At 41.6% G+C, this 13,820-nt stretch overlaps 1 protein-coding gene across 2 annotated transcripts in view; it reads left to right on the top strand.

Annotated features, from left to right (window-relative positions):
• Positions 1–2,136: 2,136 nt before the first annotated feature.
• Positions 2,137–13,820, top strand: part of LOC134457959 (succinyl-CoA:3-ketoacid coenzyme A transferase 1, mitochondrial-like) — a 15,808-nt gene continuing 4,124 nt past the window's right edge. The window contains exons 1-10 of one of the 2 annotated variants that reach the window (XM_063210009.1): positions 2,137–2,411; positions 3,426–3,537; positions 3,957–4,047; positions 6,284–6,419; positions 8,378–8,527; positions 9,060–9,166; positions 9,818–9,878; positions 10,362–10,469; positions 12,206–12,323; positions 12,568–12,662. In XM_063210009.1, the coding sequence (XP_063066079.1) occupies positions 2,298–2,411; positions 3,426–3,537; positions 3,957–4,047; positions 6,284–6,419; positions 8,378–8,527; positions 9,060–9,166; positions 9,818–9,878; positions 10,362–10,469; positions 12,206–12,323; positions 12,568–12,662 (1,092 nt within the window). In that variant the 5' untranslated portion in view covers positions 2,137–2,297. Of the gene's footprint in view, positions 2,412–3,425; positions 3,538–3,956; positions 4,048–4,257; positions 4,619–6,283; positions 6,420–8,377; positions 8,528–9,059; positions 9,167–9,817; positions 9,879–10,361; positions 10,470–12,205; positions 12,324–12,567; positions 12,663–13,820 lie in introns of those variants that run through there. The other variant, XM_063210010.1, reaches the window with a different exon arrangement.

Raw genomic sequence — 13,820 nt, 5'->3', positions numbered from 1 at the left:
GGTTTTCATTAAGCTTCTACCAACTTTAATTTTAATTCATGCCAGACTCTTTTATTCGGAGCGATTTACACGTCACAGTACATAACCATTTTTTTGTGCCTATGGAGCCCAGTCTCACGGAAAATCAACTGTATGCTTCGTGGTGCCGCTACGATATAGCCTTGTTTTTCTGGTTGGTTGGGCATCGCGTGCTGTCGTCGAGAGTGGGTGAGAGAGAGGGCGAGAGAGAGCGAGTGAGAGAGTGAGACCACCCGAGCAGCGTGCACTCCGGGAGGGGAGCGCTGTCATTGTGTCAGCTTCATGCCATCTCTCCCTTCCTCCAACATTGTCCCTAAACCTAACCCTAACCCTAACCCTAACCTTCACCCGATTTGAAATGTTTGATTACCGTCGTTTCCAGGTAGCCTTCACTCATGCTTGATTGTTGACGTCTGTCCGCATTTTTCTTCCCCCCAGAACCAAACTACCCCAATTGTCACTTACCCCTTTCATCACCCAACCTCCCCCTAGAACCAAACTACCCCAAATGTCAATTCCCCCTTTCGTCACCCAACCACGAGAAACGAGGCTATTCGTAACGACACCACGAGGCTTAAAGTTGATTTTTTTCTGTTTTTCTCGTAAAGACTTCACGAATGGCCCGAGATACGGACACCTGCATGCCACCTACATTAAACGTTCGACAATATTATCACATTACTATATTGCATTATACTGTGGTACACATTTTCAGTGATTCCAAACAGTTACCAACGTGATTTCCCTAGCGCCCTTAACATTAGCACTGATGTAAAATTTGATCTCAAAACCACTCCAAAGACACAATTTTACACACAGACACACAGGATCAGGATAAAAAAACAATGTGTCCCAGTTTCAGACAGAACATGTTGTGCATTTAATAGCAGTGATGGATTACTTAACATCTTGAAAGCAAGAAGAAAGATATTTAAGGGACTGGGGGTGAAAGGCTGGAAAGTCAATGTCAGTCTAAACACAAGTTGATGAAATATGTAGGCTAGTTAACTTTTGTCTTTGTTGGGCAGTATACAGGTCAGCTATCTGGGATCATGATATTTAGATTTGCTCAGTATGTTTAATGTTTGCTAGCGTCAGGGCAAGAGCAGCTTGTTTTGCAGTTACTGTTTGTTATATACTGTTTGTAAGCCTGTCGAGGACAGCTTTTCCAGTGTCCTCCTATTCCCTCACACCCGACCATACTGCTTCACCTTGTAGTCTCATAATACACTCCAGTAGATCGGTCTAATAATCGTTGAAAAAACTTAATTACCAAAGTACTACACTGTTAAGACATAACTCTAAGTCTTCAGTAATACATTGTGCGTTGGTCATTGTCAGTCTATATATTCCATGAAATGGATTGTTCTGGTGTCACCCCTGTTACTCCAGAGTCTACAACCTATGGCCTTTATATGCCATTTTAATGATTAACTTAAGATTCCATGCTGTCCTTTCCATCCCCTGATCCTTTTAGAAATGAATGTTGCATATTTAGCTTGTCCAAATGTTTGTCTAAATAATGTCAGAGCTGGAGTCAGAAAGTAAGGGACCTTCTGACCTTTGTAAAAGATGTGAAATATGTGTGCATACTCTTATGTCCTACTATTTAACACTTAGGTGCATACATATGCATGGACATACAGTATATTACATTTTTGTATGGGCCACACTCACCATGGGCTCCATGTTAACAAGTGGTTTGGGGAGTGGATGGGCTCTGCTGCATCATTTCACTCGGGACTGAATATGTTAAGACACAGGAATTTGCTTTTACCAGAATGGCAATGACCCAGTCGTAGTGCATTACCAAAGGCCCTGTGCTATAGCATAGTAATGTACAGTAGTACCATGATAGTTACACAGTAAATTCTACAGTGCTCTTTTAACACTTAGAGAGTTCATTTGAGTCCAAATGATGTCAAATCAACTCTATAAGTGTTGAATTAACACCACAATATTTACTGTGTAGTTTTTCAATGACTATTACAGCGTTCCACTGGTGGAACGACGTGCATTATGGGGCTACCTGTGTTTGAATTGTAGGTTTCCCACAACCCAACTCTGTGTGTCTACAATGCTAACATCACCTATGCACTCTGAAAAAAAGGGCAGTGGACAGGGACTAAGTGGCAGAAAGCAAACATTCGTTCTGGTCTGGCCTACATTGACAGCACTCTGCGTGCCCACCCCTGGCTACTTGCCGTGTCTGGTGTGTTTCTGGGAAGCTTAGTTAACGCTGGCTTGAGTGGAAATCAATTTCCCATCTGGAGAAGGCCATGGCTGTGGTTCTGACGATGCCGTCTTCTAAAGCGCTAACGAGATGCGATATGCTTCTGAGAAACATATGTGGGTTTATCACCAAAGACCCAGGAGTTCGTACGAAGGCAGAGGTAAGCCAGCTGCCTCGTATGGTTTCATGTCAAGTGAGAGATGTTACTTGTCAAAGCAGGCTGCTCGTGGGCATGTAAGGTTTGTGGCTATGGAAAATGGTAAACAGGTAATCGTAAGTGGTTTAAAAGAATAAATCCTTTTTGAAAGTGCCATGGCAGGCTCACAGTCATGTTGCAGAGTTCCTTGCTTTCTGAGAGTCACGAATAATGAGGAAAAACATGAGAAAATAACATTATAGTTTTGACTGAAGACAAAAGAAGATGGCACCTTTCACCTATTTCCATGCCTGTCTCCGTACTCACCTCGTTTCCCTGTACGGTGTGAGTGTATAAGCAGTCCGTGCCGTGCCGGTTGGGAGTTTGGACTTGGTGTCAGTGTGCTTGCTTACTGTTCAAACAAACCGTTTTTTAACTGTCCGCACAGTCAGTGAAGTGAACAGTGCACGGTCTGGCGCCAGACTATAGTTCCAGTCAGTTTTGTAGTGTTAATTCAACACTAGAGAGTCAACCGTAACACCCATAGTGATGTTTCTACTCTCGAGGTGTTGAATATGCGCTGCGAAACTCACTGTGCAGCTCCAGCAGGTCATGAAAATCAATCTTGTAATATAAACACAATCAATAGTAGCATTGCATCGACTACTATAGTGACCTTGTTAAGAAAAAGTTTAAAAAAAAGAAAAAGGAGTAAAAAATGCAATGGTTATTCAACACAGTCGATTTAACATCTTCAAGGGTGTATTTGGTCCCAGAATAATGTCAAAGTGTTCACACTGTCTAAGTGTTGACATTTTCACTACTTGTTTCCCTCTTATATACAGATATGCAAAGAAGGATGCAATGCATGTTCAGATGTCTTCTATTCATTTGTCACATGTGACTATCACAAAATACATTCTCCTGACATTTAATCCTAAGGTTGTGTGTGTGTGTGGATTTCACTGCTATCAAACAGGTGTAGTCAAAATCGTATGCTGCTTTCATGTTGTACATGTACCCCACTGTCTCCCACAGCGAATTGTTGGCTGCAGTTTTTCCACCACTTGTGCCAAGAATGCGCGCTTTTTCAGCGACCCTATAGAGGCGGTTGGAGATATCCCAGACGGGTCCACGCTACTTGTGGGAGGTAGGGCCATGAACGGTTTTAATGGCGTGGTAACGGGACCTCTGTTTCTCTAGTTTAATGAGTATGCAAGTATTGTACATCAGTAAAAGGCTTGCCTCATTAAAAACCTCTTTTTCAAAAAGACACACATAAAGAGCAGTCTCTGGCTGTGCTGAGGTATGTCAAAGATTACAGCCCCACAGTAAACCAAACAAACAACTGCTAAATTAATAACACCGCACAACACAGCCAGGGAACCAGGATGTATGAGATCCCACCCCCCCCCCACCCCCCGATGAGGCATTTCCTGTCAGTGATTTGCACTTCCTCATGTGAAGGGCCTTTTCCTTCACTAGCACACTAACATGCTCCCAGGAGTAATCCCGATTTCTTTTTTTAATGTTTGTTTTGTGTGTGTGTGCCTTGTGCTTCTTTTGCAGGATTCGGCTTGTGTGGGATACCGGAGAACCTGATCAATGCTCTACTGAGAACAGGGGTGAAAGGTATCACAGCCGTGAGCAACAACGCAGGGTGAGAGGGCCAGGGAATTGGTGGTAGCAAATTTAATGAATATCCTCTTTCAGTCTAAATACTGTATGCCCCATAAAATTATTAGTTATGATCTTAACACTACATCTGTTCTATTTTGATCTCAGATAAATATCTTGCATTGACTTTAAACCCCCATCTGATGACCTAACCTAAATACTTAGTACAGTACGGTGTACGCACAATTTGAGAGAATGCCAACACAAAGCTCACCATGAAAACTGGCAGATGTTTTAATTTACACGCTAATCTACTATAAACACTTACAGTTTTCCTAACCAGCTTGCTGTACGTCTTTTCAATGGCCACAAGAAAACATGACAAAACATGCCCCGAAGACAACCTGTTTTTTGGGGAAAATATCTGTCCAAAAAGCTCTGAAATGTTTCTTGGAATTCTGTAACGTACGTGTTTCCAGCTATCAGAGGACCAGACGTGGCAGCTCTGAGCATGCCTTGCAGGCAGTGGGGAGCAGAGCAGGGCCAGGGCACAGCCAGGGCATGTCATAAAGAGATGAGATGAGATGATAAGTTGATATTCAATATCTTTGCAGGTGAGAAAGACATACCGCGATTGATTGATGAACATTTGATAGAAAGGTAGCAGCCCAGTGCAGTGCAGAGCCAGGGCATGTCAGAAAGGTAGCAGCCCAGTGCAGTGCAGAGCCAGGGCATGTCAGAAAGGTAGCAGCCCAGCCCAAGATGCCAGGACTGGACTGGTCCCAAAAATGGTCCGGTCATTTCTGCACAATCGCTCCATCTAAATTGTGAGCTAGTCTCTGGGGGAAATACAAAAAAAATCCAGTTGCATTGGCCCCAAAGGCCTGGAAATGCCCTGTATGCTATTTTAAAGGTCAGCAACACTGTTATATGTTCCCAAACAAAGTTTAATGGCATATGTTTGGGAGCACAGAATAGTGTTAGCAGGGCCGTAACCAGACATTTTCAAATACAGAGGTCAAATACTGCATGCTGTACTGCAGTGTTTCCCAACCTTTTTTGTCTCGCGTACCCCCTTAGCATCTTAGTTGTGCCATGAGTACCCCCTAATTCATGTTCTATATCACTTTCTCTGTCCTGATGTGACTGCTCCATACATTTGATATAATAATAACATTTTACCAAGTACCCCCTGCACTGTGCTCGCGTACCCCTAGTGGTACACGTACCCCTGGTTGGGAAACACTGCTGTACAGCATACTGTACATTTAGAATGCTTCAAACACTTCGGTCTTAAGTTTGTTTTCATTAATCACTGCCTTGAGGATAAATGGGGATGGCGTATACAAACTGAATTTGTCATTGTTGATCATATTAAAAAAAATACAGAGGACATGACCTCTGTGTCCTCAATGGTAGTTACGGCCATGAGTATTTGTAGAGGATGTGGGATGGGACTTGTGTTGTGGTTGGTGTTGTTTTTGGACACAGAAGGTGCCTAGACAGCATTGCACAGGCCTGTTCTCTTCCTGTTCTCTGCTCTTGTACTTTTTGTCGCAATGTTTTCTACAACGTACACGAGTAACAATGTTTTCTACAACGTACACGAGTAACAATGTTTTCTACAACGTACACAAGTTTTTTTACACTGTAAAGGTGCACTGTGTAGGATGGTGGCCAGACTAGGTATTGCAACTATGCTACTCATTGAAACTGTACTGTCTATTGTCCAATTTGATCTTTTCATTAATATTTAATAATAGTAATATTAATAATGAATATTTACTAGTATGACCAGAGTACATTACGTTTTGCAGCTAAAAATGTGTATTTCTAGACATTCAAAATGGTGGATATTGCAGACGATCCTCCTTTTCATGTATGAAAAGTGCAATTTTCCCAGTCATAATGAATACTTAGAATTTGATGGTGGTGGTAAGTATTCATGAAACAGGTGTTTATGGGCAGCATGAATTCTGAAAAGAAAGTGCTAAAATATTACACAGTGCACCTTTAAGGTCCTTCTAATGCTCTTTTTTATGCGCCTTCTGCAGTAAATTTCCCTTGGTATTTTCCCTTGGCAATCGCAAAACCATGATATAGGTATGAGTGTAAATTCCAGTAATTCTATCGAACTGAGAATAACTGTTTTAGATTCAAAGCAAGAGCCATTTATCAGAAGTGGCCTGTTCTCCGCTGTCTGAGGGTCAGTGAAGTTAATGCCTGTGTGTTTGAGTTAGCGTTGTGCACTGCACATGACGACTCCATCTGTGTTTCAGAGTGGACAATTTTGGACTCGGCCTTCTGCTGAGAACCAAGCAGATAAAGCGGATGATCTCGTCGTACGTGGGGGAAAATGCGGAATTTGAGAGACAGTATTTGTGTGGAGAGCTGGAGGTGGAATTGACCCCTCAGGTAGTGAGCAACACATACCTACTGTGCATGCATAACACTGAAATGCCAAGTGCCACATTCTTTTCTTCAGAACTTATGAAAGTTGTCAGTCCAACTGTACATCACGGGTGTCAGACTCAAATGTGGCCCACGAGGGCTGTTATGCTGCTAAAAGAAAATATATTGGCCAAAAAACAGCCCAGAACACACCTGCCCTTACCTGAACACGTACATATTAGTGTTTCTCAGAACTAATCTAAGTTGTCCACCTAACCGTACATCAGGGGTGTCAAACTCAAATGTGGCCTGCCACATCAATTTATGAGGGCTTGTGCACAATTACAAAACCTTTTAATGTTTCCATGCTACTACAAAAGCCTCTTAGCAGAGCACAAGCCAGCACATCCTGCATTGCCTTTCTGTTGCTACCCTCTAATCAACATGATCTCTCAGAATTCTGTGGAATGGGCACGGATCTTTGGATTTTGCCAGAATTCTGTGCCTCTACCCATGGAATTGTTTTCCATGATGGACACACGGAAGTGCTTTCTCCATGTTCTATGTTTCCACAGTCTTATGTTTTCTCTGGATTTTTCTCATTTCAAATAGTTTTTTCTCAAAAAACATTTCTTACTGACAGGTTAAGGTTAGGGATCGTTTTGGTCAGGGCACAACTTAAATTGCTCTAGCATTCTTTTATTTAGTAGTATTAGAACTTGTTATCTACGTATTTTCTACGGATAGACTTAACACAGTGTTGTGGAAATATAGAAAGCACTTTGGCAAAATCTGTGAAACTGACACAGATTTCATGTCCCAAAGATCTGTGCCCATTCCACGGAATTACGAGAGATCAGGCTTTGTCGAGAGTTGCTCCTTCTCTAGGCTAATTTAGTTTATTAGGCTGCAATACCCTGTCATTTCAGACAGGTGACAAAAATGAAGAAGGCTACGCAGTCGCTCAAAATACCTGTATGGGAACATGAAAACGTCTACAGGTTTCTGGGTAAAGGTGAAAAATCAGCGTGCTTTGTCTGTCATGAGGTGGTGTCAAAAGTGTAATTGCCCAACCTCCAGAGTAAATGTCATTTTACCCTGTAATTATGTTAGGAATTATGATTATGTTGGATATGCAATGAATGATTGGAATGCAATAACTCTTCTTTCAGTGGTCAACATGGTTGCCATTCATGAAAAAATGCATGTTTTGTGGTCGTGCATGATATTTGCATGACATGTTTTTCACATTGGTCCACTGTCAATTTGAGTTTTACACCCCTGGTGTAGGTCTTCAAGTGTTGTCACTCACACACACACACATGCGCGTGCGCGCACACACAGGCACGCACACACACACAGACACATACACACTTTCTCTGTCTCTCTCTCTCTCTCTCTCTCTCTCTCTCTCTCTCTCTCTCTCTCTCTCTCTCTCTCTCTCTCTCTCTCTCTCTCTCACAGACACAAGCATACACACTAGTGGTGTGGATTGGCACTGCCCTCACGATCCGATTCGATCACGATTCGGGAGGTAGCAATTCGATTCGATCCGAATCAATTCTACAATGCATTGCAATGCATTATATTTCTACTGAAAGCAAAGCAAATGTTTAATCAGTCATGATGAGGCAATACAAGTAGTCAGATACTGAGCAACAATTTATTGGCTGTTTTCTGTATCAGCCTGTATCAGTCTGTATCAGTCTTGCAATGTTTTGACGTGCTTTTATTTAATTTAACATTGATTTGCTCCCGAAATATCCATGGAAGTAATTGAAACTTTAAAAAAATGCCGGATCGATTCTGGAACTTGCCGGATCGATTCTGGATCGTCCATGCCCCGCATTGGATTGCATCGCTGAATCGATCATTGTTGACACCACTAACACACACACACACACACACACACATTCTCCGCCTCTCCCTCTCTGTCTCTCTCTGACTCTGACTCTAAAAGTCTAAAAGTTGTCCTCCCTCAGGGCACTCTGGCGGAGAGGGTGCGTGCTGGAGGGGCCGGCATTCCAGCCTTCTTCACGGCCACTGGCTACGGCACGCTGGTCCAGGAGGGAGGGGCTCCAATCAAGTACAACCAGGACGGCACCGTGGCCCTGGCCAGCCAGAGGAGACAGGTAGGGAGGATACAGAGGCTTATCTTGCCACCAGGCTAGGCAGGTAGTTGTGGCAATTTTTGTTGCAAATGTTCATTCTTTTCAATTTTCGCTTGGGGCCCCAGCTGACCCTGGGATCGCCTTTGGGAGGAGACTCATCCGGAGGACTCTCCCGGTCCGGGGGTCAAGCTCATTCAGACAATGCATTACTGTTGGAATCAGGGAGGCGTTCCATTCAACAAGTCATAATCAGACGTGTCATTGTAATGTGAGCGTTTGATGTGTAAATAGAGTTATTTATAGATACATCTACATAGATAAATACATACGTGTACTATATTACATTATATTACATTATCTATCTATTAGGTCTATCTATCTATCTATCTATCTATCTATCTATCTATCTATCTATCTATCTATCTATCTATCTATCTATCTATCTATCTATCTGTCTATCTATCTATCTATCTATCTATCTATCTTATTGGATATACAGTACAGCACACATACAGAACTTGTCTTGAATCAGTGCTATTGTCGCTGATGACAGGTGCAGCAGTTCCATGGGAGGCATTACGTGCTGGAGAAAGCCATCACTGGGGACTATGCCCTAATCAAGGCCTGGAAATGTGATAAAGCCGGCAACCTGGTCTTCAAGTAGGATGTAGAATGCGCGCACTCACGCACGCACGCACGCGCACACACACACACACACACACACACACACACACACACACACACACACACACACACACACACACACACACACACACACACACACACACATATACATACAAGTTCAAGTTCAAGTTTCAATTTTATTGTCCCCAAAGGGGCAATTAAGTGTGCAGCAAATCAACAATATACAACAGATAACAGGGCAAACCATAAAGTGCAGGGTTTAAAACATGACCATAAATAGAGTTAAAAGTAGCATACAAACATTGACACTTACCTAACACTGCTTAATTTATTTTTACTTTAAAAATAATTGCACTGTTTAGAGATGGCATTTGTTTATTGGACTTACATGTAAACAAAATAATGCAACATAATTTTTACACAGTAAGCCATTGCACAGTAAAGTATCACTGTAACATGTTGCCTCTGTTGGGATCTAAGAAGCCCTTACTGTGCATGTAGAACCTTGATGAGTTCCTCATCTTTTATTTGCTTAGTTACAGTAAATTACACTAAGCTTGCACTGAACACGTGGATAAAACTGAGCTGGAATGAAACCTTCCATCAATACAGATTGAATCCAGCAGATGTCAGCATTAATCCAGAATCTTTTGTGTCTCTGACCAGGAAAACGGCTCGAAACTTCAATCAACCCATGTGCAAGGCAGCTAAAACAACAGTCGTGGAGGTTGGCTATATATTTTTGTTTTTAGAACTGTGACATATGCACTTAAATGCACAGTGAGATGCTTATTATCATTGCGTTACCATGATCATCATACTTGGCACTGTGCAAAGTATTTATAATCAATGCTAAAATAGTAGTTGGATGGAGAGTGCAGACGGTTTGCCAAGGCCAAATGTGCCATGTGTCCGGGATCAGCTCCAACACATAATGGGTTCCTCTCATGGCACACGCTGTACTGTAGTATGCTGCCCATTTACTCTAAATGCAATAACAGACTGACAGGGCCAGTACTTTACTGTACTTAGTACTACACATATGTAAATAGTTGAAGCGGTCTGCAGTAGTGACCTCTAACAAATGTGTGTGTGATTTCAACCAGAGCGATGCGCTTAGTTTATTAAGTATGACACTTATTTTGCTTATTTTTTCTTTTTATTGTGTTCTGGCTGTGTGGTGACCTGACATGGTGTGTGTCTTTGTTAGGTAGAGGAAGTGGTGGACATTGGGACGTTTGCCTCTGAGGATATCCACGTGCCAAGCATTTATGTGGACCGCATAGTCACTGGAGCCAGCTACGAGAAGAGAATAGAGGTCAGAGTACATACACATACACGCTCACACATACACACATACACACACACACACACACACACACACACACACACACACACACACACACACACACACACACACACACACACACACACACACACACACACACACACACACACACACACACTTGTAACCCCTTTCAAGTGTCAGTTCTTTTCACGTCTCTTGGTTTTTCCATTCCATTTCCATATGGTGTTGAAATACATTTACTCATTTGTTAGTTTAGTGGAATTAATGGTGGAATTAATTGTGCAAAATCTGCCAATATTTACATTTTTTGACCTATCACATAAAAGGTTCTCTGAAGAGACTTTTGCAAGAGCCTCTTGGGTTCTTGGAAAAACTAATACATAGCGCACTGGCAGTTCTTAATTTTGAAAGTTATAGTCATTTCTCTTTTTTTGGCAGAATGTCTGAAGCTCAGCCAGCTGAAATTGGTACCACTGGTGCACAGATGTTTTCAAGCCTCTGCTGAGATCCAATGCTGGATCTTTCAGTTTCAACTTGACAAAATTGTCACACAATGCTTTTGAAGTAGCTTCTTTGTTTTGTTTGTCATGCTAGGAAAAATGCAAAGGAAGCCCTTAGGCTGAGGGCTTTGTGCCTCAACAACATTGTCCTGACCAGTGTCCCAGGGGAACATCATGGGCACAACATCATGTTGAAAAATGAAAAAAGGTCGCACCATGCATAGGTTTCTTTATTACACAGACGCGTTTCGGCGCTCTGCCTTCCTCAGTGTGCACACTGAGGAAGGCAGAGCGCCGAAACGCGTCTGTGTAATAAAGAAACCTATGCATGGTGCGACCTTTTTTCATTTTTCAGTTTTACAATATTTTGGTCAGCAGCACCCTTAAAAGGAAGGAAAAAAACTGTTGGGTGATGCCTGCTCCAACCCTTATGAACACAACATGATGTTGCCACCACAGGATGCTGTACTGCCGTACCAAACAAGAATACAGTAACTGCAAATCTGCTCGAAATTGAGTTTAGACGGGAAATGGGCTTCATAATACCTCCTTTGTCTTGTGTCAAAAAAACGTTTGTCCAATTTCAGAGAAAAATCATGTCGGAAATGCAGTAACTACAAAATCGGATGTTACTGCAGTGTTTTGGTTTTAGGAGGTTACGCCTTACAAACTAAAATCAGTTCTATAGATATCAATGTTGTTGTTTTGTGTGTGTGTGTGCATACATTTCCATCCTAAAAAAGCATTACGTGGAAGAGTCACCAGTCACCACGGCTTTACCTACAACACAGTTGTCTGGTCAGAAAGGAAACTTAAAAGCCTTTTTTTCTCAGTTTGCCAGGAAGCATAGTTACTGTGTTCTTGTTTTGTACAGAAATAGTCTTTAGGTATGTAGTCTGTCTTCTAAGCGGCCAGTAAAAGACTAAAGCTGCCCATAGGCTTTTTTCTAAGCCCATAGCAAAATTTGATTTTAGTTAAAAAGTTTTAGTCGAGCGTGTGTTTCTGTCTTTTGTTTCCTCAAGGTCTTCATTTGGCATTCCTCAGTTTATATTAGTTGGGTGGGAAGAATTATGGATAACTGTTGCGTTCCAGACTTCCAAGTCTGACATCAAAGTCCTTCTACATAACTGTATATGTGTGGGAGATGCGAAAAAATGTAAAACATCCATTAGGTACTATTTACCTAAAGAAGTCTTCTGTTTCTATTATTTGAGTCTTCCACACAGTGTGTGTCCAACTTCACAGAAAAGGACGGTGCGAACAGCTGAAAACCAGCAGATATCCAAACAGAAGAAAGACTCCGACATCACACGAGAGAGGATCATCCGGCGTGCTGCCCTTGAGTTTGAAGATGGAATGTATGGTATCCTTTGGTAGATCATTACATTCATAGAATGTTGCAAATCTACAGTATGTATGAAGCCTGTTTGAAATTCAGAAAGTGAATTAATAAATACGAAATTGGAAAGTATGTAATTAAGGCATTGAATACGGCAGGGAGAATGACCTGTATCTAAAAGAAACTGTCACTTTGAATACAATGTTTTGGAATACATTCTACCGTGCCACTACCACTTCACGCAACACATGTCCTTAACAGCTGCAAGCAAACCTTGGCATCGGAATCCCCATGATGGCCAGCAACTACATCAGCCCCGACATCACTGTACACCTGCAGAGTGAGAACGGCCTTCTGGGACTGGTGAGAATGATACACAACAATTGCAATTGTATTATATTGTAGTGTATATTGTATGGTGACACTTTGTTTTACTATGCCTGTTACACTACTTAGGTGCAGTGTATCAAATCATGAGTCAGTCAGTCTCAACTTATTAGGGACCATGTACAATTAAAACATTAATGTTGCCATTGCATGCATTTAACTCCATAACTCCATGCAGAGTTAGCCTTAGGCTAATTGAAATCTGCAGTCCTCGGCAGGACATCAAACATCAAAAACATATGAACATACACATGAATACAGAAAACAAATCACTGGCTGTTTTTCAGTGTACATTTCAGCGATGACTTAAAGCTCCTTGTGGAGAGACAGCTCTTTAAGTCACCTGGCAGCGCATTCCACTGTGTCATGACACATTATGTATTTCCATTGTACCCTAGGGTTAGGGTTATGGTAAGGGCAAGGTATGTACAGTGTAAGTGCAGAACACATGTTGATACATGTAAATACACTAAGACAACACTGTACAATGTAGCTATTGTATTATACTGTAGCCTTTAGGTGTAAGAGGTGCGTTTGTAGCGCTAACATCTGTCAAGTCAAATTCTTTTTTGCAACATGGGTAAATCTGATTTAGATTCTGATCAGAATTTAACATAGTGGGGGGACATTGATCATATCTTTATTATAGAACAGCTCCTTGCCACTAGAATGTTTTTCTGAATAAAAAAAGTCCTTCCATGAACAGTTTTTCTACAACCTTCCAAGAAATACATATCATAAACAGACAGGCTGAGTCAGTTACAATTCTGGCTTCACTCAACATAATTCAATTCAATTCAGTTTATTGGGACCATGTACAATTAAAAGATAAATGTTGCCATTTAATGCATTGCACCAGAGTTAGCCTTAGGCTAGTTAATATCCTGACAGAACATTAAGCATTAAAATAAAATAAAAAAGTACAATAACATTAAATAATAAAGTAAAGCCATCAAAAACACAAGAATATACACATAAAGCAATAAACAAATCACTTATATGGTAAGTCCCCTGCACCACCCCACCCCACCCCCACCCACACATACACCCGCACCTACCACCCCCCCCCCCAAAAAAAAACATTGACCATAAAGGTATTGTCATCACCATATATTAGTGGTTACAGTTTTGACT

This window comes from Engraulis encrasicolus, chromosome 11 (assembly GCF_034702125.1).
Source record: "Engraulis encrasicolus isolate BLACKSEA-1 chromosome 11, IST_EnEncr_1.0, whole genome shotgun sequence".
Lineage (NCBI taxonomy): Eukaryota > Metazoa > Chordata > Actinopteri > Clupeiformes > Engraulidae > Engraulis > Engraulis encrasicolus.
Note: the sequence above shows the minus strand (reverse complement) of the source record. Positions and strands in the feature narration are given on the sequence as shown.